Here is a 22,521-nt window from a genome sequence, read left to right as displayed (position 1 = left end):
GGCTAATGCTGTCTCTTTGGCCCCACAGAAAGGAGGTGTGGCATCAGGATTCAAGCACGTGGTACCCAACGAGGTGGTGGTGCAGAGACTCTTCCAGGTCAAAGGGCGGCGTGTGGTCCGTGCCACCGAGGTACCTGTGTCCTGGGAGAGCTTCAACAATGGCGACTGCTTCATCCTGGACCTGGGCAACGTGAGTCCTGCTTTCCTCTTTCCCAGGAGCCACTGAGGTGCTCCTGGTCTGACCAGGGACTTGGGTACATCCACGTGAACAAATGCATAGATGCAGGTGGGCAAACCACAGGGACCAGCATTGTTCACGTACAGATATGTCTGTATGCAAAGACTCCCACAAATGTAGACTCACACCACGGGTATAGTGCGTACTTGGACTTTGATTGACATATAGACTTCCTGGCACCTTCTGTTCATATGTACATCTTGTGTCCTTTTTCACATGCTTATAAATATATAACAGTCATGGGCAAACACTCTGGGCTTTTGCCCACCAGGTGTGCACATGTGCACCATCATGAATGCCCACACATGTATACTCGGGTATGTTGTTTAAGGTCCCACATGTGTATGTCATACATGTAGTTGTACATGCCCATGATCTATGACAATGTGTGTGGGATGCCTTTACCCAGGCCCACCTTATAGATGTGTGACGCTTTGTACACACTTGTCTCACAAATCCCTGTGAGCGCAGACCTGCAAATGGACACGGCCCTTCTACCCCAAAGCTCATATGCTTATACACCTGTGATATAATGTCCGTGCAAACATGAGCACACACTGATTTAGTGTAAGCTTTTTATTAAAGCGTCATAGGCACACAGAGGAGTGTGTGAATCCTGAGTGTACAGCTTGATGGATTACACAGAGCGAACACACTCACGTAACACTGGATCATGAAGCAGAACCTCACCAGCCCCTAGAAGGCCCCTTTTGCCCCTTTTGGTGCCCTCACCCCAAGGGCAACCATCATCCTGAACTTTCTCAACAGCATAGATGAGTTTTGCCTGTTTCTGAACTTTATAGACACGGAACCTTGTTCTTTTATCTCTGACCTTTTGCTCAACATTACATTTCTGAGATGCATCCGTATTGTTGCATTTAGTTGTAGGTTGTTCATTTTCCTTGCTGTGGAAGATTCAGTTGTGTGGGTGTACCATGTATCCTTTATGTTGTTGATGGGCACTTGAGGTGGCTTCTGGTTTGGGGCTATTACAGACAGTGCTACTCTGAACATTCTTGCACAAGTCTTTTGGTGGACATACGAACGTACTTCTGTCAGGTATTTTCCTAGAAGGAGGATTGCTGGATCATAAGGAAATAGGTATATTCGGCTTTAGTGGCTATGGCCAAATGGTTTTCCAAAATGGTTGTGCCAATTTATATTCCCTTCAGCAGGCAAACATTTTTGCACACATTCTAGATGTAGTTGTACCTGTGAAAAAAATTCCTGTCCTCAGATATGCACTCCCATCCCCTGGTGTGTGCAGATCACACTTAATTGTACGTAAATAATGCACGTGTGCAGACTGTGCCAGCCTTCACCTGGGCAAGTGCAGAACAGGGTGAGCCTGCACACCACACGCCACACTCCCCAAGCCCTGTCGCTGGGCGGGGCTTATAGGAAGGCGGGGCACTGACTTCCTGGGTCTCTGTCTTCCAGAACATCCACCAGTGGTGTGGTTCCAACAGCAATCGGTATGAAAGACTGAAGGCCACACAGGTGTCCAAGGGCATCCGGGACAACGAGCGGAGTGGCCGGGCCCGAGTGCACGTGTCTGAGGAGGGCGCTGAGCCCGAGGCGATGCTCCAGGTGCCTGTGGGGTGCGCAATGGGGTGGCCATGGGGACACGCTGCTCGTGACTTTCTTCTGTTCAGTAGGCAATTTGAGGTGAATTTGAGGAAAAAAAAAAACTTCAGCTCTACCCCGCCTTTTTATTTTTAAAATACTTTTTTATTTTAATTTTTGAGACAGGATCTTATTCATTGTTGCCTGAGCTGGAGTGCAGGGGCGCCATCACAGCTCACTGCAGCCTTGACCTCCTGGGCTCAAGTGATCCTCCTGCCTCAGCCTCCCGAGTAGCTGGGACCACAGGCGAGTGCTACCAAGCCAGGCTAACTTTTGAATTTTTTGTAGGAATGAAGTCTTGCCATGTCGCTCAGGCTGGTCTCCAACTTCTGGGGTCAAACCATCCACCTGCCTCAACCTCCCAAAATGCTGGGATTACAAGCATGAGTCACCATGCTGGCCCTGCCTCACTTTTGAGGCTGTTTTTCCATCAAACCTGATCACTTTAGGGAGCAAGGGAGATCAGTTTCCTGCACAACTCCCAGACTCCTCTGAGAGGTGGGACTGGAACCCAAGGCTGTGCTGTGAGTGTGAGCCGCATTCTCCAGTGGGGAGGGCCAGGTCCTCTGCAGAGCTAAGGAGGGCAGTCTCTTAGCATCCCCAGAGGGCCAGCTTTGTGCTAGAATAAGGTCAGAAAGAGACCACTGAGCCCCAATCCCCTCTTGTCTCTTCTGACTATTTCTGGTAGTTTTTGGCCCATTTAGTCACATGGTGGGATTGCCAGCCATTGTGCTTTGAGGACATATCAATAGAGGCAAGATTCACTAGGAAAAGGAGAAGACCATGAGCTCTGCTCCATGTCACTTGGTTCCTGCTTCTCTGGGGGCATCCAATTCCAGCTTTTGGAGAGAGCAGAATGGTGATTATTATTATGGGAAGGGACCTGGACACCAACCATGGCTTGGGAGGGACAGTGGGAGTGAAAATAGGCTCTGAAGCCACAGGGATGGAGGTTCAGATTCTGGCTTAGCCACCTAATAGCTGTGTGAGTAGGTGACTTCATCTTTCTGGACCTCAGATTCCTCTTCTCTAAAATGAGAGTGATAATCTGTGCCTCCTGGCCTGGGTGCGAGGATGCAGTGACATCTTTTAAAGGTAGGTGGTAGAAGGTGTTCAGTAGCTATAGTTATCACAATTAGCCGGTAGGTGAAATATCTGAAGCGCTGTCTGGAGGCAGAGGAGCAGGAGTGTTCTCCTGGAGTTTCTGAGTCAGGGAGACAAGGTGGAAGGGACCTCTGATGGACAGATCTGGACATGTGAGCAGATGCAGGATGTGTCTGGAGGAGGTCAGACTCCATGGGGAGGGTCACAGTGGATGTCCTTGTGATCCTTGCCTGCCTGGGAGCTATCTCAGGAGCCTGGCCCCTCCCTCACAGCCACCCTTCCTCTCCATCTCTCTATCTCCTACAGGTGCTGGGCCCCAAGCCGGCTCTGCCTGCAGGTACCGAGGACACCGCCAAGGAGGATGCGGCCAACCGCAAGCTGGCCAAGCTCTACAAGGTGAGCACCAGATGCACTGTCTGCCTGGGCATGGGGTCAGGACAGGGAGGTGGAAGACCTGGTCTTCCCCACTCCACTGCTATGGGACCTTGAGCAAAGCACCCCTTTGGAGGGGGGCCTCAGCTTTCTCACGTCTCCAGTGGACGCTCGTGTACTTCCTTTGCTTTCCTGCACTAAGAGCATGCGATCAACTCCGTACATATCTGTGTCACGCTCATACATGAGGTCTCTCTGAGTCTCAGTGTCCTAGTCTGTAAAGTGGGAAGAAGAGCAGAATGGTCGACTTTGTAGGATTTCTGGGAGTCCACAGATAAAATGGATGTGAAAACAGCTTAGAAAATACTTGGGGAAATACTACAGAAATGGTGTGTATGTGGGGAGGTTGGGGGTGTGGGTTATAGTTAATGACTTTATTTATGATTTCTTTCTTGTGATTTTCACAACTGAATTCAGGCTTAGCTTCAGCTAGGGAACTCTCTTGGCTGAGCTCTGGGAGAAAGCTCAATCACACTTATATTGTGCCCCAAGTATTTTCAGTAAAACAACAAAAAGGGGATGTCGATTTTCACCACTGCCAAAGAAAAACTACTACATTATCGATTTTTTTCTGATTATGAAGTAATACATGTTTATTGTAAGAAAAAAAAAGTATTCAAAATATAAAAAGAAAATAAAAGTCCATGCAATTTCACTGGTTTAAAAAACCAGTATTACTTTTAAAATATGTTTTAATTACAAAAATGACAATACCCAGTTAAAAAATCAGCCTCTCCTCCTCACGAGAGAACACATCTTTGTCCAGCCACAGCTTTCTGTGCCTAGTTACTTTTCCATTTCCATCTTATTATTTTATTTTGAGATAGGGTCTTGCTGTCACCCAGGCTGCAGTACAATGGCACAATCACAGCTCACTGCAACCTCTGCCTACCGGGCTCAAGCGATCTCTTGCCTCAGCCTCCTAAGTAGCTGGGACTACAGATGTACGCCACCACGCCCAGCTAACTTGTATTTTTTGTAGAGACGAGGTTTTGCCATGTTGCCCAGGCTGGTCTCAAACTCCTGGGCTCATGTGATCTGCCCACCTCAGCCTCCCAAAGTGCTGGGATTACAGACCTGAGCCAACGCTCCCGGCCATTTCTCTTTTATGTAACTGGATCCAAACTATTCATGCTGTTGTGTGGTCTTTTTTCCACTCAACATGGTCGGGAATATCTTTCTATAATAAATCTCAACACGACCCTTTATTACAGCTGTATAGTATTTTATTTTATGAATGTAAGAATTTAAGCAAATCCTAATTGATGGACATTAGGATGTTCCACCTTTTCCAATTGCAGACAGTCCCTCTTGGTGCACTTGTGCTAAGTACAGCATAGCACTAGGGCGAGTTCCTAGACAAGGAACTGCTGGTCACAGGCCGAAGAATGAGTCAGTGGTTGAAAATCCTGGTTCTGGGCCAGGCATGGTGGCTCACCCCTGTAATCCCAGCACTTTGAGAGGCCGAGGTAGGCGGATCACCTGAGGTCAGGAGTTCGAGACCAGCCTGGCTAACATGGTGAAACACTGTCTCTACTAAAAATACAAAATATTAGCCAGGCGTGGTGGCGGGTGCCTCTAATCCTAGCTCTCCTCCTAAGGGAGGAGAATCACTTGAACCCGGGAGGCGGAGGTTGCAGTGAGCTGAGATAGTGCCATTGCACTCCAGCCTGGGCGACAACAGTGAGACTCCGTCTCAAAAATAATAATAATAAATAAAATAAAAAAAGAAAATACTGGTTTTGGAGTCAGGAGTCAGACTACCTGTGTTTGAATTCCAGGTCAGCTATTTCTAGCTGTGCAAGTTCCTTAACCACTCTGTGCCTTGGTTTCCTTGTGAATGAGACAGGGATAGTAACAGAACTATCATATGCAAGGATTAAAGGGGTTCTATAATTATATAAGTTATAGAAATTGCTTAGAACAGTGACTGGCACAGAGTAGTAAGTACTCAATTCATGTAGAATAATTATTATTTAAAGGACTGCTACCTCACAGTCAACTGTACTCTGGAACAGCTCCCAAATTACTGTCATCAGGGATCTTAAATGCCTGTTTACCCAGAGCCTTGCCAACTGGATATTGTTAAACTTTTGAATTTTGACTCTTAAGATAGAACTTTTTTTTGAACTTGGATGAACTTTTTATTTTAGAATAATTTTTAAGTTTACAGAAAAATTGTAAAGATAGTACAAAGAGTTCCTATATACCATTCACTCAGCTTCTCCTTAGCATCTTAGCATAACCAGGTACATGTGTCAAAACTAAGAAATTAACATTGCTTCAGTACCATTAACTAAACTATAGACTTTAGCCAGATTTCCCCAGTTTTTTATTCTAGGTTCCAATCCAGGATACCAGATTGCATTTAGCTCTTTTTACTTTTCTTTTTCTTTTCTTCTCTTTTATTTACTTATTTATTTTTGAGACAGAGTCTGGCTCTGTTACCCAGGCTGGAGTGTAGTGACGCAATCATAGCTCACTATAGCCCCGACATCCTGGGCTCAAGTGATCCTCCCACTTCAGCCTCCCAAGTAGCTGGGGCCACAAGCAAGCGCCACCACACCTTGCTACTTTTTGTATTTTTTGTAGAGATGGGATCTTGCCATGTTGCCCAGGCTGGTCTCGAACTCCTGGGCTCAAGCCATCCACCCACCTGGGCCTCCCAAAGTGCTGGGATTAAAGGTGTGCAACACTGTAACCGGCCTCTTCTCTTTTTTTTGAATAGTAAAGTTGAATACATTTTCAGCAAACTGTGCAGTTCCCCTCTGCACCCAATTCCCCAAATTTTATCCCGCCCTCCCTTCCCATGTGCAGTTTGTGTTACCCCTGCATGTAGGTCAGCAGATGTGGTTCTGACGAAGCAGAAAAGGAAAAAGAACGTCTAAATGTGTGCGAGAGGAAGCGCAGGTGTTACTCTGCAGGGCCATTTGGGACAGGGGGTGGGGCAAGATGGTGGAAGTCTCAGGGCTGGGCGGCCACAGACACTCATGTGCTGGTTCCTTCTGCTTCGTCCCCTCAGGTCTCCAATGGTGCAGGGACCATGTCCGTCTCCCTCGTGGCTGATGAGAACCCCTTCGCCCAGGGGGCCCTGAAGTCAGAGGACTGCTTCATCCTGGACCACGGCAAAGATGGGAAAATCTTTGTCTGGAAAGGTACTGGAGACAGGGAAAGGGTCCCAACTGGCCTGTAGGATCTTGGATGGGATGTCCTGCAGCTCCCAGGAACTCAGCTCCCGGGGAGTGTGGAGTGTGCCTGGTGCAATGGAAATCAGAAGTCTTGGGCTGAGGCCTTGGTTTTGCATTTGACGTACTGTGTGATCTTGGGCACTTTACTTACCCTTTCTGGGCCTCAGATTCCTGATCTGGGCTGAAATGAGTGTTTCCCAAGTGCATTATAACGTCAGTTCTCTGAGAGGCTAATTGGCATCCTGTAGAAATTATGTAGAAGACATCTAACTGTATGGTCAGATAAATTCATGGGCAACAGTGGATTTTAAAATGTTCGAGTTTGTTTACTGTAGGACTTCTAACTTGTTCATTTACAGGGGGGCTTTTCATGAAGATGATCTGGTTTGGGAAATGCTAAGCTAGAAGTTCATAAACGCTTTCGGTACTATCTTGTGGGAATTCTCTTGGAAACCATTGGCCCAGATGTTTCTCAGAGGCCCTGAGATGTTCTGAGAGGACCCATCAATATCCTCCCCTGATTCTCTGAGGCTCATCTTGGGAAGAGGACAGAGGAGAGGGAGGCAGTAGGAGGACAGAGAGAAAGGGAGACGGTGGGGAGAAAGAGAGAGAGAGAGACACTATTATAATTATTACTCTCTAGGCCCCCTGGGCCCTGGGCCAGCTGATCTGGACCTTGGCCTTGGCAGTGAGAAGGCTGGGACTGAGGCCCAGCACTGGCTGGCCAGGAGCTCCTTGGCACGGGAATGCCCTCAGGGTGGCAGCTTCTCACTCACTGAGTGACCTAGGTCAAGTAATTTAATCTCTCTAAGACCCTAGCTTCCTTATAGATACTCAGGAAAAGATAGCAACTTTTTTTTATTACTTAAGACTATTCTGTGAATTAAATAATCTATGCATAGTTCTAAGCACAAAATACATGCTCACTAAATGGACCACAGTAGTGTTGTGATTGGTGTCACTGGCCAGCCCCAGGCTGGACTCCAGGAGCTCTAGTGAGTGGTCGGCTCTGGGGGTCTCTGGCCTTGGCTGTCCACAGTCTAAGAAGAGTAGGGAGGGAAGTTTGGCAGCTCCTTCTCCTGGACTGTTAGAGGTCAGGATGCAGCAGGATCCCGGGCCTCTAACCCTCCATCACTTCCTCTGGCTGCCAACAGGCAAGCAGGCAAACACGGAGGAGAGGAAGGCTGCCCTCAAAACAGCCTCTGACTTCATCACCAAGATGGACTACCCCAAGCAGACTCAGGTGAGTCTTGGAGGCCAGGTAGGATGGGAAGGGGTGGGTCCTGTTTGGAGGGGATGGGCTGGAGTAGGGCGGGTGTCCCACCCTCAGTGTGGATGGGGTATCTGAGGCTCCCCTGGGGACCCCTGCTGGGCAGCCCAGCCACATCCTGCTCCTCTGCCTCCCCTCCCCAGGTCTCGGTCCTTCCTGAGGGCGGTGAGACCCCACTGTTCAAGCAGTTCTTCAAGAACTGGCGGGACCCAGACCAGACAGATGGCCTGGGCTTGTCCTACCTTTCCAGCCATATCGCCAACGTGGAGCGGGTGCCCTTCGACGCCGCCACCCTGCACACCTCCACTGCCATGGCCGCCCAGCACGGCATGGATGACGATGGCACAGGCCAGAAACAGGTACGTTTAGGGCGTGGGGTGGGTGTGTCCAGGCCCCTCCCTCACTTTCCCCATGCACTGCCTCTTGCTTCCCCAAGGAGGTTTCTCTCTGAGGTTTGCACAACTTTGGTAGCTGAGATTCTTTGGTGTTACTTAGTTTTTACAGCCAATGCACCCTGTGTATCAGGCCCTGAGCCAAGTGTCTTGGCCCCACCTTGCCCCGAGGAGTGCCTGGTCTGGGAGGGGAGTTGACCATAGTCACAGACCTGTGTGATCAGTGGAAGATGGGAGGGAGCACAGGGGATTGTGCGGACACAGGAAGCAGTGGGGGTGGTTGGTCAGGGCAGCCTGCACAGAAATGGGAACCCTTGGGTGGGGTCTCAGAGGAGGAGTAGAGCTTTGCTGCTGGAGAGGAAGAGCGGAGAGTGATGGGCATTCCAGGAGGGACTCGCTATGTTCGGAAAGGAGGGAGCTATCCCAGGGGGCTAGTGCTGATGGCATCCCCAGGGAGGGGCCTTGAATGCCAATTTCAAGGGTGTAGACTTGATCCTCTAACCAGTGGGTGCTAGTTGAGGGGTTTTTCTTTTTCTTAAATCAGACATGCAATAGGCTCAGATCTATGCTTTATCTTTTTTTTTTTTTTTAATAGAGACAGGGTCTCGCTATGTTGCCCAGGCTAATTTCAAACTCCTGGGCTCAAGCAATCCTCCTGCCTCGGCCCCCCAAAGTGTTGGAATTACAGGCATGAGCCACTGCGCCCGGCCACCTGCTTTAGAAACTCACCGTGAAAATGGGTTGGAATATGACTCCAGGATATCATTAGAAGAAAAAAATCAGTTAAAAAATAAATAAAAGAAAAATAAAAAGAAAACTAAGAAAATGGATTGGAGGCAGGAAAATGAAGGTAGAGAGCTTATAAGGAGCTTGTTCTAATACTGTAGGGGAAAGATGATGACCTTGAGACTAAGAAGGTCACAGTGGAGAAGGAGAAGAGGGGTGTGGGGTTCAGAGGTGTTTAGGAGGTAGAATCCGCCTCAGGCAAACTTGACTCCATTCCTAATGATAGGAATAACAAATGTGTTCATTTTTATATATTATTGTTTTTGGTTTGGTGCTAGCATTCATTCGTTGCTTCAGTGGCTAGGGAGAATGCAATGAAAATATTTCGGGTGGGGCGGTGTGTAAGACCCCTGGCAGCCTGACTGTGAGACTTTGGGCAAGTTACATAACCTCTTTGAGCTTCACTTTCTCACTTGTAAAGTGGGGTTTCATCCCACTCCATCACCTTCAAGAATGTTCAAAATCCAGAGATTCTAGGATTCTGTTTCCCAGGACTTGGACGACTCCGTGTCTCCATAGCTCCACCAGGTGGCGCTGCCGGGCCTCGTGACCACTTGGAAAAAGCGGTGTCACCAGAACGCTGCGGAGACCTGCCAGCAGGGGTCACACTGAGGTTGCCTCGTGGTGGCCCTGCCTCTGCAGGTGACCTATGAAATTCCTGGCAGGCCCAGCACGGTGGCTCACGCCTGTAATCCCAGCACTTTGGGTGGCCGAGGCGGGCGGATCACCTGAGGTCAGGAGTTCGAGACCAGCCTGGCCAACATGGTGAAACCCCATCTCTACTAAAAATACAAAACTTAGCTGGCCATGGTGGCAGGCACCTGTAATCCCAGCTACTCGGGAGGCTGAGACAGAAAAATTGATTGAACCCGGGAGGCAGAGGTTGCAGTGAGCCGAGATTGCACCATTGCATTCTAGCCTGGGCAACAAGAGTGAAACCTCGTCTCAAAAAACAAAAAAAAAAAGAAAAAAAGAAAGAATCCAGGCAGCTCAGTAACGATAGAGATAATGTGATATTAGTAAGATAATAATAATAATTATGACAATAAGAGCAGCTGCCACCTACAGAGCAGTCCCTTTGTGCCGGGCCCTGTGCTAGACTTTCATGAGTAAACTCGTTTGAGCCTCACAGTACTTTGAGGTAGGTACTATGATTATCCCCATTTTTCAGATGGGAAAACTGAGGCTAAGAGTGGTTAAGCCAGTTGTCTGAGGTCTCATGTCCCGGAAGGGGATGAGGGGCCTGATTTGGGGTCTGTGTCTGGCTCCTCCCCTCACTGTACTGCATTCCTTTGGAGCTGCCTTGACGATCCTCAGCGAAGGACAGACGGGCTGGGGCAGGGCATAGTATGAGGAGCCCAGGCAGGAACCCTGACCCAGGGTCCCAGCCCTGCCTTCTAGTGGCTCTGTGAGTTGGGCAAACCATTTAACTCCAGTCCGAGCCCAAGTGATTAAAAGTTCATCCCATGGCCTAACCACAACCTACCACACTGCGGTTTCCTGGCTTGCCTGAGCTGGGGGGTGGGGGTGCTGCACAGCATCTGACCCCAGCTTTGCTCCTGCAGATCTGGAGAATCGAAGGTTCCAACAAGGTGCCCGTGGACCCTGCCACATATGGACAGTTCTATGGAGGCGACAGCTACATCATTCTGTACAACTACCGCCATGGTGGCCGCCAGGGGCAGATAATCTACAACTGGTGAGGTTCTGGGGCCATCGGTGTGTGTCGTGGGGGTACTGGCTGGGCCCTGAGCAGGGCTGAAGACAAACTGAGGGTGTGAGGGTCTGAGGTGGGACCACCACTCCCTGCTGGGAGAGGCTCTTGTCCACAGGGCAACACCATTTGCTTATTTCTCCAAACAACTTTGAAACTCTTCTTACCAAATGATTATACATCTATTGTAGGATATAGTGAATGTGGAGAAACAAACAGAACATCTCCCACAAATCCATGACAAGTACTATGCACACTAGGGTTTATCCTCCCACACATATTTTTCAAGCCAAAATTTTTTTAAATTTATATTTGTTTATTTATTTATTTATTTTGAGACAGAGTTTTTCTCTTGTTGCCTAGGCTGGAGTGCAATGGTGAGGTCTCGCTCACTGCAACCTCTGCCTCCCAAGTTCAAGCAATTCTCCTGCCTCAGCCTCTCTAGTAGCTGGGATTACAGGCACCCACCACCATGCCTGGCTAATTTTTTGTATTTTTAGTAAAGACGGGGTTTCACTATGTTGACCACGCTGGTCTCGAACTCTTGACCTCAGATGATCCATCTGCCTCAGCCTCCCAAAGTGCTGGGGTTACAGGAGTGAGCCACCACACCCAGCCCCAAAATTATTTTAAAACAGAGAATACATTTACATGGTTCAAAAATCAAAACAGAATATAAAGGTATTTATTGAGAAATCTTATTCCCACCCCTGTCCCTCTCTACCCCATTCTCCAGACCCCACCCCTTCTTGGGTAACTGCTTTAATCTCTTGCATATCCTTCCAGTAACTCTTCGTGAAAAAAAATACATATGCAAATAATTTATAGCCTGGTCCCTCCCTTCCTTACACAAAAGGTAGCATACTTTGTATATTGCCCTGCACCTTGCTTTTCTGACTCCATTCTTCCTAGAGATCAATAATGTCAGTACATAGAGACAGAGAGCTTTCTCATTCTTTTTTACAGTTGCATAATAGTCCTTTGGGTGGCTGTACTATAGTTTATTTAACAAATTCCTTGATGATGCATACTTGGGTTGATTCCAGTCTTTCTCTATTACAAACATTGCTGTGATTAGTAACCTTAAACAAACATCATTTTGAACATGCAGAGACATGCCTCTAGAGTAAGTTCCCAGAAGTCAGATTGCTGGGTCAAAGGGTAACTGCACTTGTCATTTTGGTAGATAGCCCCCAATTTCCCTCGATAGTGTTTGTAGCATTTTACATTCCCACCAAGCAACCTGTGAGAGTCCCTGGTTCCCTATAGTCACACCCGTGGATTGTGTGGTCAAACTTTTGGGCATTTGCCAATCTTATGGTTTATAAAATGGTGTCTCAGTGTATTTTTAACTTGTATTTCTCTTACTATACAGTCTAAAACTTTTTGTCTGATTACTGACTGTTGGATTTTTTTTTTTTTTTGAGACAGGGTCTTGCTGTGTTGCCCAGGCTGTAGTGCAGTGGTGTGATCTCTGCTCACCACAACCTCTGCCCCCGGGGCTCAAGCGATTATCGTGCCTCAGCCTCCTGAGTAGCTGGGACTACTTGCCACTACTCACCACCACGCCCGGCTACTTTTTATACTTTAGTATGGATGGGGATTTGCCATGTTGCCCAGGCTGGTCTCGAACTCCTCTAAGCGATCTGCCTGCCCCAGCCTCCCAAAGTGTTGGGATTATAGGCATGAGCCACCATGCCAAGCTGGATTCCTTCTTTTTTTAAACTTATTTTGAAATAATATTAGACACTTGCTGAAAAGTTGCAAAAATAGTACAGACATTACCCAATGGAATATTCACCTATGTTCACATCTTACATAACCCTTACATAACCATAGCACAATTAACAAAGCCAGGAAGCGAACATTGACACAATACTACTTACTAATCTATACTCTTTACCTAAATTTCCTCAGTTTTCCCATTACTGTTTTTTTTTTTTTTTTAGACAGAGTCTTGCTCTGTCGCCAGGCTGGAGTGCAGTGGCATGATCTCGGCTCACTGCAACCTCTGCCTCCCAGGTTCAAGCAATTCTCCTGCCTCAGCCTCCTGAGTATCTGGGACTACAGGTGTGCGCCACCACACCCGACTAATTTTTGTATTTTTGGTAGAGACGGAGTTTCACCATGTTGGGCAGGCTGGTTTCGAACTCCTGACCTCAACTGATCTGCCTGCCTTGGCCTCCCAAAGTGCGGGGATGACAGGCATGAGCCATTGCGCCCGGCCCCCACTACTGTTCTTTCCTGATCTGGGATCTAACCCAGGATCCCACATGGCATTTACTCATCATGTCTCCAAAGTCTCTGAATCTATGACAGTTGCCCGGTCTTTCCTTTTTTTCATGCCCTTAACAATTTTAAAGAGTACTAGTCAGTTATTTTGTAGAATGTCTCTCAATTTGACAACCCCAGACATTTAAAAACAGCTTAAATTTTTTTTTCACTAGATAACACATTCACCTGGTACAAAATGTGTGAGAAGACTGTTTTAAAAATTAGCTGCATCAGCGCATTAATAGGTCAGATTTTGTTTGCTTGTATGACGACATATGTTGGTTATGGAAAACTTAGACAATACGCAAAGAGGTGGGATAGAAAGGCAAAATCCCCCTAAATCTTCCCTCTAAGAGCAATCACCATGGACCTTTTGGTGAACATCTGTGCAGACCTCTCTGCACGTGTTCATGGGAGGCTTAATCACTGACATCTTTTCCCACAAATAGGCTCTCGTAACACTTGCTATTCTGCGACCTGCTTTTCCGCCCAGAGAAATGTCCTGGCCACTTTTCTGCATCTCAGATTTGAGTCTCAGAGCATCTTCTCTGTGGCTGTTCAGCATGGGATGACCCAGCCAGTCTCCTGTGGGACACATTTAGCATAAGGAAATCCATGCGTTGCACTAAGATCTCTGTAAGCGGGCAAGATGCTAGACTGAGAGTGGAAGTGTTGGTGTGGTTCCTGGCTCTCGTTGTTCTGAAAGAGTCCCCTTCCCTCTCTATCTGTTTCATTACTGGTAACAGGGAGATGTGTAGGTTTCTCAGACTCAGGGCAAGGGAGAGGCTCAGGGCTCTGTGTGCACCTTGATGCTGAATCTCACTTCCCCTTCCAGGCAGGGTGCCCAGTCTACCCAGGATGAGGTCGCTGCATCTGCCATCCTGACTGCTCAGCTGGATGAGGAGCTGGGAGGTACCCCTGTCCAGGTGAGCCCAGCCCACCGCCTCTCTGGGCTGCAGCCTGAGCCTTGTCCTTCTCTTCACTCATCTGTCTGACTCTCATCCATCCATTCGTTTGTCCATCTGTCTGTCCATCCATCCATCCATCCATCCATCCATCCATCCATCCATCCATGGAACAGGTATTTATTTAGGGCTTCCATGTGTTCCACACTGCATCTGTAGCCATGGACACACAGACACACTGTCCCTGCCCTAGTGGACTTTGCTGTCTTGGGTGGTAGTAGACATTCAACACACATGCACACCAATGGCTATGACAGATGCAGTGAGTGAAATTGACAAGACCTTGGGAGAGAGACATGGGAGAGGCGATGTGGCTGAGCACGGATGTGGAACCAGCATGCTTGGGTTTGAATCCTGTCCTCACCTCTGGGCAACGTTGGGCAAGTCACTTAGCCTCTCTGTGCCTCTGTGTCCTCAAAATAGGGGTAATAACAGTACCGTCCCACAAGATTGCTGTGAGGATTAAGAGTTAACATTTGTAAGCATTTAGAATCATGCCTGCCATATAAGAAGTGCCCCCTTATACACATGTGTTAAGTACAAGGAGGTAAATCCTAGGTAGGATCCTATTGGATTAGAAAAGCCCACCCCTGTCCCAGGAGGGGACTGTTCAACTGGGACCTAATGCATGTGTAGGAGTTGCCCAGGCAGAGTGAAGGAAAGCACATTGTGGGTAAAGGGTGGTACACATGCAAAGGCCCTGAGGTGGGAGGGGGCATTGGGTGTTAAAGCAAGGGGAAAATGCCATGATTTGAGGCTAGAGAGGTGCTCAGAGGGGCCAGACCACCAGAGGCCATGGTGACGATGTTGACCTTGATGCTGAGAACAACAGGAAGTTGCTGAATGATAAGTCTGAGGTGTAGGGATTTCTGGTTTAAAAAGTCACTCTGGCCAGGCGCTGGAGGGCAGCAGAGCTGGTTTGTGGAAATATAGGGGAAGCGGACAACAATTGTGCTTCCTCCGTCCTACGGTGGAAGTGGGCAGGGCTCTAGATTGGCATCGGGGGTTCGTGTCCTGACCTTTGACTATGATAGACTGGGTGCTGGGCACTAAATGAGATGATGACCATCTTAGCTCAGTGCATCCTGACAACAGCCTTGGGAGTAGCATCCTTGGCTGCATTTTTCAGAGGAGGAACTCAAGAGGTTGAGACACGTGCCCAAGTTCTCACCATCAGGGTGGAGTTGGGGTCTAAGCCCTAACTCAGCGGTGGTGGGTCGTGGTGGGAAGCGACTGCCATACGCCTGACGTACATGTGAGGTTTTCTTCTGGACATAGTTAGCCGGGGCCACGGTAAGGTGCCGCACACAGGGCAGGAGCAGATGTGAGGGTGTACATCTTCCCTGCCTCACTCCCACCACCAAGCCCCTGACTGCTGCCTGCATCTGGGGTGCACTGGCTCTGCAGGAGGGGGTTTTCTGGATCTAGAATGCTGTGTTCTTACCACTCCACCAGCAGTCATGCCCAGGCCTGACGTCAGCATTCTGGAAGAATGTCCACCAGCAATCCCTGTGCTTCTATTTAAGGGAACATTTGCAAACACAGGCTCTCCTGGTTCTTGGACCAGGCTGAGGATCAGGAAGGCATGTCGTCATGGAGATGGAGAGCAGCCCAGCAGCAGTGCCCTGGGGACCTCAGACAATAACACTGTCTCCACCCTTCCTGGAATTCTGGTGTCCCTGCCTGTGTGTTGTCGGGTCACATTCCATGCCACACACAGACACAAGCATGATGGCTTCGTCTGGAGGGATGGGCCCAGTGCGACATAGAAGGACTGAAGCCTGCCCCCAAGGTCCCTGACTCGCTCTCCTGTCTCCCTGCCAGAGCCGTGTGGTCCAAGGCAAGGAGCCCGCCCACCTCATGAGCCTGTTTGGTGGGAAGCCCATGATCATCTACAAGGGCGGCACCTCCCGCGAGGGCGGGCAGACAGCCCCTGCCAGCACCCGCCTCTTCCAGGTCCGCGCCAACAGCGCTGGAGCCACCCGGGCTGTCGAGGTAATTTCCAGGTCCTGGAACACAGAAGGGATTGGCCTCCCTGAAACCTCCCAGCTCAATGACCAGATCTCCAGGCACAGGAACGGGGGCGGGGGATGGTGAATGACGGGGTAAGAAGCAGCTTTTTGTATTTTCCTGCCGTGGCCACAGGGTTGTCTGTCTTAGACTCCCCCCTGTTTCAAGGATACCCAGTGTCCCTTGCACACTTTGCATAGTGGACAGCTCACTACCTACCATTCTGTACAATCAGCATGCCATTCCTGATTACGTTCCAGTTGCCTACTATCCCTTTCACGGAGGAAGGCACAGATCTGGACTTGATTCCCAGGATGGTCTGAGCAGCCTAGAGGGGAATGGGACTCTCACCTCCTTTGTTCTGGGCACTCAACTTCTGTTAATGCAGCCCTGATTTCTAGAATCATGTTGGCTAGTCACAGTGCATTAGTGACTCATGGGAGTCAACCAAGGCCATCAGGGTCCAAAGTCTGTGCCCTCAGCTCTGATGGGCTGTGTTCCTCCAAGTCCCCACCTGAGAGCTAGTCCTGCTGCGGGGTCTCCTGGGCTGTGAGGAGGGGGCTGAGGGCTTTTTGTCTGGTTCCTGATTAACCAAGCTGTACCCTCCCAGGTATTGCCTAAGGCTGGTGCACTGAACTCCAACGATGCCTTTGTTCTGAAAACCCCCTCAGCTGCCTACCTGTGGGTGGGTACAGGAGCCAGCGAGGCAGAGAAGACGGGGGCCCAGGAGCTGCTCAGGGTGCTGCGGGCCCAACCTGTGCAGGTGGCAGAAGGCAGCGAGCCAGGTAGGAGCCGGGGTGGGGGGCCTGCTGCTGTCCGGATGCAGCTATTAAGTTTCCCCCTTCTTTCCTTCAGCTTGGGGGCTCTAAATCCTCCCCTCCATCCCACCCGAGGGCCTGTCCCCTAATGTATGTTAAATAAAAGCAGTTGCATTAAAATGAGGGCTATGGCCAGAGAGAGGGAGGTCTCCAGGAGCTAAAGAAAGGTGAGCCTAGCCTGGGCGTGGTGGTTCATGCCTGTAATCCCAGCACTTTGGGAGGCTAAGGCGGGCGGATCACCTGAGGTCGGGAGTTCAAGACTAGCCTGACCAACATGGAGAAACCCCATCTCTACTAAAATACAAAATTAGCCGGGCATGGTGGCACATGCCTGTATAATCCCAGCTACTCGGGAGGCTGAGGCAGGAGAATCACTTCAACCCGAGAGGTGGAGGTTGCGGTGAGCTGAGATCACGCTATTGCACTCCAGCCTGGGCAACAGGAGTAAAACTCTGTCTCAAAAAGAAGAAAGAAAGAAAGGAGAGCCCAGTGTGGGAAGGAGCAGTTGGGCTGTGGAAGGAGGCGGTCCCTCACTAGGAAGCCTTGAAAGGTGGTAGGCAGGGCTGATAGCGTCAGAGGAGCAGTGGTCTCCTTGCATCTCTAGACTCTCCATGGACAGAAATGCCACCAGCCTGCTCTGTTTCCAGAATGTGGGCTGGGCAGCTCTTCCTTCTGCCAGCCTGCAGTCTTTATACTGTTACTTTGAGTTCATTCCCAGCTGCTTGATGCTTAACAGAAATGGTGAAGAGTGACTTGGTCTAAAGCAGCTCTGTCCAGCAGAACCTTCTATGCAGATGGACATGTTCTGTATCTGCCGGGTCCAGTTTGACAGCCATTAGTCACATGTGGCTGTTGAGCACTTGAAATGCAACCAGTGGGAATTAGTGGGAATGAAGAACTGAACTTTTAGTCGAATTTAATTTTAATGAATTTAAATTTAAATGGCTGCACATGGACAGAGCAGGTATAGTGGAAAGAGTATAGGTATTAGAATCAGACAAGATTTGTATCCTGGTCTTAACACTTACCATCTGTGTGACCTTGAGTGAGTTGCTTAACCTCTCCGAGCCACAACTGCCTCATTAGCTGAGTGGAGCTAATGGTCCTTATCCCTCAATGCTGTCGTCAGCCTCAAGCCAATAGTGGTCCTGGCTGTGTGACTACTGCCAAGTCTGCCCTCTCTGGGCCTCTATTTCGTCACCTTCCAATTCCCTCAGGCCTCTTCCCTCTGGATCTCCTGGGATTTTTAGGATGGAGGGAGGAGAGGGAGAGCATTTGGTTGCGCTTGGGCAGGGCTGGTCCCAGGGTCCGATGAGATGGGAGAGAGGGGTGATGGCATCCCTTGGCAACTGGCGTGGCCTCCCCTCACAGATGGCTTCTGGGAGGCCCTGGGCGGGAAGGCTGCCTACCGCACATCCCCACGGCTGAAGGACAAGAAGATGGATGCCCATCCTCCTCACCTCTTTGCCTGCTCCAACAAGATTGGATGTTTTGTGGTGAGCCCCTGCGGAGGTCACACCTCTGCTTTCCCCTCGGGAGGCGAGTTCCACAGGACTGGCCGGCAGCAGGGGCAGGAGAAACAGTTCTGATGGTGTGGCACAGAGGAAGGGGCCCCCTGCCAGCTGCAGCCAGCTGTGCCACTCCCTCAGGGGGCAGATAAAGGAAGGCCACCCAGGGGAGGGAAGACATCTCGCTGATGCTCTTTCGTTCCTTCCCAGATTGAAGAGGTTCCTGGTGAGCTCATGCAGGAAGACCTGGCAACGGATGACGTCATGCTTCTGGACACCTGGGACCAGGTGGGTGAACGACAGGTGAAGGCTCTCTGTGCCAGAGGGAGTGGGAGAAACTAGACTTCCAGTTCTATGATCAGTTGCTAGAAGGACCTAAAGGGGGCAGTGCCAGGTGTTGCCAGAAAAGTCTCTAAGGGTACTGGAAGTTAATTCTTCTTTCTGAGCTTCCATTTCCTCATCTGTAAACTGGGAGTGGCGGTACCTCCCTTGCAGATACACTCACCTTGAAAGCTGCAAAACGCCCTATAAAGGCAAATCACATGACCTTCATCATTCTCTCCCAGACCTTGCAGGAGCGTGAACTCTTCCTTTAAATCTGTTGGCAGAGGAAGTTGAACTTAGCAGCATCTTGTTTGCAGGCATAAATTGTCCAGTGTCACCTAGAGGCTCTAGAGGGCTCCTGCTTCTGGTTTGAGGGCTCTGGGCTCTGTCTCCACTTCATCTCCTAGAGAAGGCCATTATGTAGGACTTGGCAGGGGAAGATGCCATTCACTTACTCAACCAATATTAATTGGGCACTGCTTTGTGCCAGGTGCTTTATGTTTGAGATGCTGGGATAGAGCAATGAATAAAGTAGGCATTTTCCTGCTCTCCCAGGGCTTACGTTCTCACAGGGGTGTCAGGTCAGTCACCTTTCCTATCAAGGTGGCTTCTCCCAGAGTCCTCAGAGTTATGGAGCAGCTGGCCACGAAGGCATAAGACTCTACACTACCCACAGGGATGCTCGGAATCCCCAGTTGGAAGATCGGGACCAAAAATGATTGCAGCTTGAGCCATTCAGCAGTTGTCATTGATTGATCCATTGGCTACTTAATCTGTTTGTTGATCTGTTAGAGATTCAGTCAGCCAACATTTATTCAGCACCACGGTCTTCCAGGCAAAATGCTGAGTGCTGAGAATCCTATGATGAGCAAAATAGAATGCCTGCCTTCGAGGGGCTCCCACTTTAGTTGGGAACACATTTATAAATAAGTAAGAGAGGGCCAGACATGTTGGCTCACGCTTGTAAACCCAGCACTCTGAGAGGCTGAGGTGGGCAGATCACTTGAGGTCAGGAGTTCAAGACCAGCCTGGCCAACATGGTGAAACCCCATCTCTACTAAAAATACAAAACAATTAGCCAGGCTTGGTGGTGGGTGCTTATAATCCCACCTACTCGGGAGGTCGAGGCAGAAGAATCACTTGAACCCAGGAGGCGGAGGTTGCAGTGAGCTGAGATCATGCCACTGCACTCCAACCTGGGTGACAGAGTGAGACTCCGTCTTAAAAAAAAGTGAGAAAAACGAAGTCTGACATTTTATTGTCTAATGCCATTTTATCAATGATAGGTGCTCTTTGAAGTAATATTTTAGATATGCATAAAAATAGATGATACATAAAAATCAGCTAAATAATGTGTAATAGAACTTGTAACAAGACTCAAAATGGTGATAGTGGTGGGTGAGTTATTTTTATTCCAAGCCTTAGGCCCATTTTGACAAAGATGCACACAGACCGGCACATAGTAGACTCTCGGTGCATATTTGTTGGATAAATAAATGGGTGAGAATACGTTTGGCCACTCATTTGTTGAACGAGTGAATGCTGTTCAAGAGATAACTCATGGACCTTTAGAGAAGAATCTCAAACTCAATGCCTGATGGTACCTGGTTGGCAATGTTAACGAATGAAGCAGGCTGGGCTGGGGAGACGTGAAGGAGCAGTGGAGTCTGAGGCAAACTAGAACGGCTCATCTCAAAGGGGCGGCTGCTACACAGCTTGACTCAAGTGAGGTTTGAAGGCCCAGGCTGCTAGATCCTCCAATTTTTAAAGAGAGGTTGGAAATCTAGATTTTTATGTCATAATGGTTTAAAAAGACATTGTTGGCTAACACAAGGTGGTGGGTGAGCAAACAAAACATGTTTGTAGGTTGCCAGTCTTCAACCTCTGTTCCAAATCCTTCCAGTCTTAGTTCATGGGCTCTGTTAGAAAGGGGAGGGCTTTGTCTGGTCTGATACCTGGCCCCTCCCCAGTCTTCCTCCAGCCGTGAATTTGATCAGCAGTCCTCATGTACCTTTCCTGTCTCATCTCATCTCCAGGTCTTTGTCTGGGTTGGAAAGGATTCTCAAGAAGAAGAAAAGACAGAAGCCTTGACTTCTGGTGAGGACCCGAGTGCCTGGGGGCGGGGGGGAGGGGTCCGTTGCTTGTGGGGTGGTGGGAGTGGCTCCTGTACAGGTCTGGGAATGAGCATCTTTCCAGGGGACTGATGGACAAGAAAGGGTGGGGACTTCCTCCTCTGTGGGCCAGCCCCTCATAAATCCTGCCTGGGATAGTGAAGAACACATCAGTTCCTTCAGAAACCCTGAGGCTTCTCGAAGAAGCCTCTCCTCTGTTCCAGGAGAAGGAAGGGACATGAAAAGTCACTTCAAGTTCCCAGAATACTCAGGAGCTGAACTTGTCAAGGTTTAGATGTGGCAAAGCAGGCCAGGCATGGTGACTCATGCATGTAATCCCAGCATTTTGGGAGGCCAAGGCAGGAGGATCACTTGAGTCCAGGAGTTTGAGAGCAGCCCAGGCAACATAGTGAAACCCCATCTCTAGAAAAAATACAAAAAAATTAGCCAGGCGTGTTGGTGTACACCCGTGGTCCCAGCTACTCAGGAGGTTGAGGTCAGAGGATTGCTTGAGCCCAGGAGTTCACGGCTGCTGTGAGCCATGATCGCACCACTATACTGTAGCCTGGGTGACAGAATGAGATGGTGTCTCAAAATGAAAAAAAAAAAGAAAAAGATGTTGCAAAGCAGATTCTTGGCAGCTGAATAGATCTGATTTGTGAGCTGGGAACCCAAAAGTTGGTTCCCATATCTTCCAGTAGGGGACTGCAAGGGAAAGTAATAAGCTTTATGAAGCAGGAGATTAAGCCGTAGCCCTGTTCCTTCCTGTGTTCCTGAGCAGGGTGGCGGAGAGCCCACGTGGGTATCACGCCTTTAAAGGAGGATGGTGCCCAGGGCAGGGGGTGGGCAGTAGGGACAGTAGGACCATAGACCCTCTTCTTTGTCAACTCCTGTCCTGAGTCACCCTCTTCCTGGTGTGGGAGGCACTAAGAATTCCTGGGGTTTCCTTTTCTTGCACGTGTGTCTGCAGCTAAGCGGTACATCGAGACGGACCCAGCCAATCGGGATCGGCGGACGCCCATCACCGTGGTGAAGCAAGGCTTTGAGCCTCCCTCCTTCGTGGGCTGGTTCCTTGGCTGGGATGATGATTACTGGTCTGTGGACCCCTTGGACAGGGCCATGGCTGAGCTGGCTGCCTGAGGAGGGGCAGGGCCCACCCATGTCACCGGTCAGTGCCTTTTGGAACTGTCCTTCCCTCAAAGAGGCCTTAGAGCGAGCAGAGCAACTCTGCTATGAGTGTGTGTGTGTGTGTGTTTTGTTGCTTTTTTTTTTTTACAGCATCCAAAAATAGCCCTGCAAAAATTCAGAGTCCTTGCAAAATTGTCTAAAATGTCTGTGTTCGGGAAATTAAATCCAATAAAAACATTTTGAAGTGTGTACTCTAGTGTGGCTCGTTTCCTTGTGCCCATCTGACAGTGAGAGCCGGCGTCTTCTCTGCCTGTGTCCCTGGTAATTCTGAGAATGGCCAGAGGGGTGCCTAGCATTTGCCTGTAAACTAGTAGAAAGGCTACATCCACCCTGTGCGTGAATCCTGGTGCCCTGAGAGGCGATGCCACAGTGAGTTGAGAGGCGTGTAGATTGTCCTGGGGGATACCTATGCGAAAGGAAATAGGGAGGGGCCGGGTACGGTGGCTCACACATGTAATCCCAGCACTTTGGGAGACCGAGGCAGGCAGATCACCTGAGATCAGGAGTTCGAGACCAGCCTGGCCAACATGGTGAAAGCCTGCCTCTACTAAAAATAAAAAATTAGCCAGGCGT

At 49.3% G+C, this 22,521-nt stretch overlaps 1 protein-coding gene across 14 annotated transcripts in view; it reads left to right on the top strand.

The window, feature by feature from the left end:
* GSN (gelsolin) overlaps window positions 1-22,137 on the top strand; it is a 64,874-nt gene extending 42,737 nt beyond the window's left edge. For all 14 annotated transcript variants that reach the window (XM_055117691.2, XM_055117692.2, XM_055117687.2 and 11 more), the window contains 14 exons: window positions 29-190; window positions 1,679-1,828; window positions 3,275-3,364; window positions 6,423-6,555; window positions 7,743-7,831; window positions 8,002-8,217; window positions 10,602-10,735; window positions 13,860-13,950; window positions 15,814-15,984; window positions 16,610-16,784; window positions 18,189-18,313; window positions 18,536-18,613; window positions 20,686-20,746; window positions 21,731-22,137. In XM_055117691.2, coding sequence (XP_054973666.1) covers window positions 29-190; window positions 1,679-1,828; window positions 3,275-3,364; window positions 6,423-6,555; window positions 7,743-7,831; window positions 8,002-8,217; window positions 10,602-10,735; window positions 13,860-13,950; window positions 15,814-15,984; window positions 16,610-16,784; window positions 18,189-18,313; window positions 18,536-18,613; window positions 20,686-20,746; window positions 21,731-21,900 — 1,845 coding nt within the window. In that variant the 3' untranslated portion in view covers window positions 21,901-22,137. The remainder of the gene's footprint in view (window positions 1-28; window positions 191-1,678; window positions 1,829-3,274; window positions 3,365-6,422; window positions 6,556-7,742; window positions 7,832-8,001; window positions 8,218-10,601; window positions 10,736-13,859; window positions 13,951-15,813; window positions 15,985-16,609; window positions 16,785-18,188; window positions 18,314-18,535; window positions 18,614-20,685; window positions 20,747-21,730) is intronic.
* The last annotated feature ends 384 nt before the right edge of the window (window positions 22,138-22,521 follow it).

This window comes from Pan paniscus, chromosome 11 (genome assembly GCF_029289425.2).
Source record: "Pan paniscus chromosome 11, NHGRI_mPanPan1-v2.0_pri, whole genome shotgun sequence".
Lineage (NCBI taxonomy): Eukaryota > Metazoa > Chordata > Mammalia > Primates > Hominidae > Pan > Pan paniscus.
Note: the sequence above shows the minus strand (reverse complement) of the source record. Positions and strands in the feature narration are given on the sequence as shown.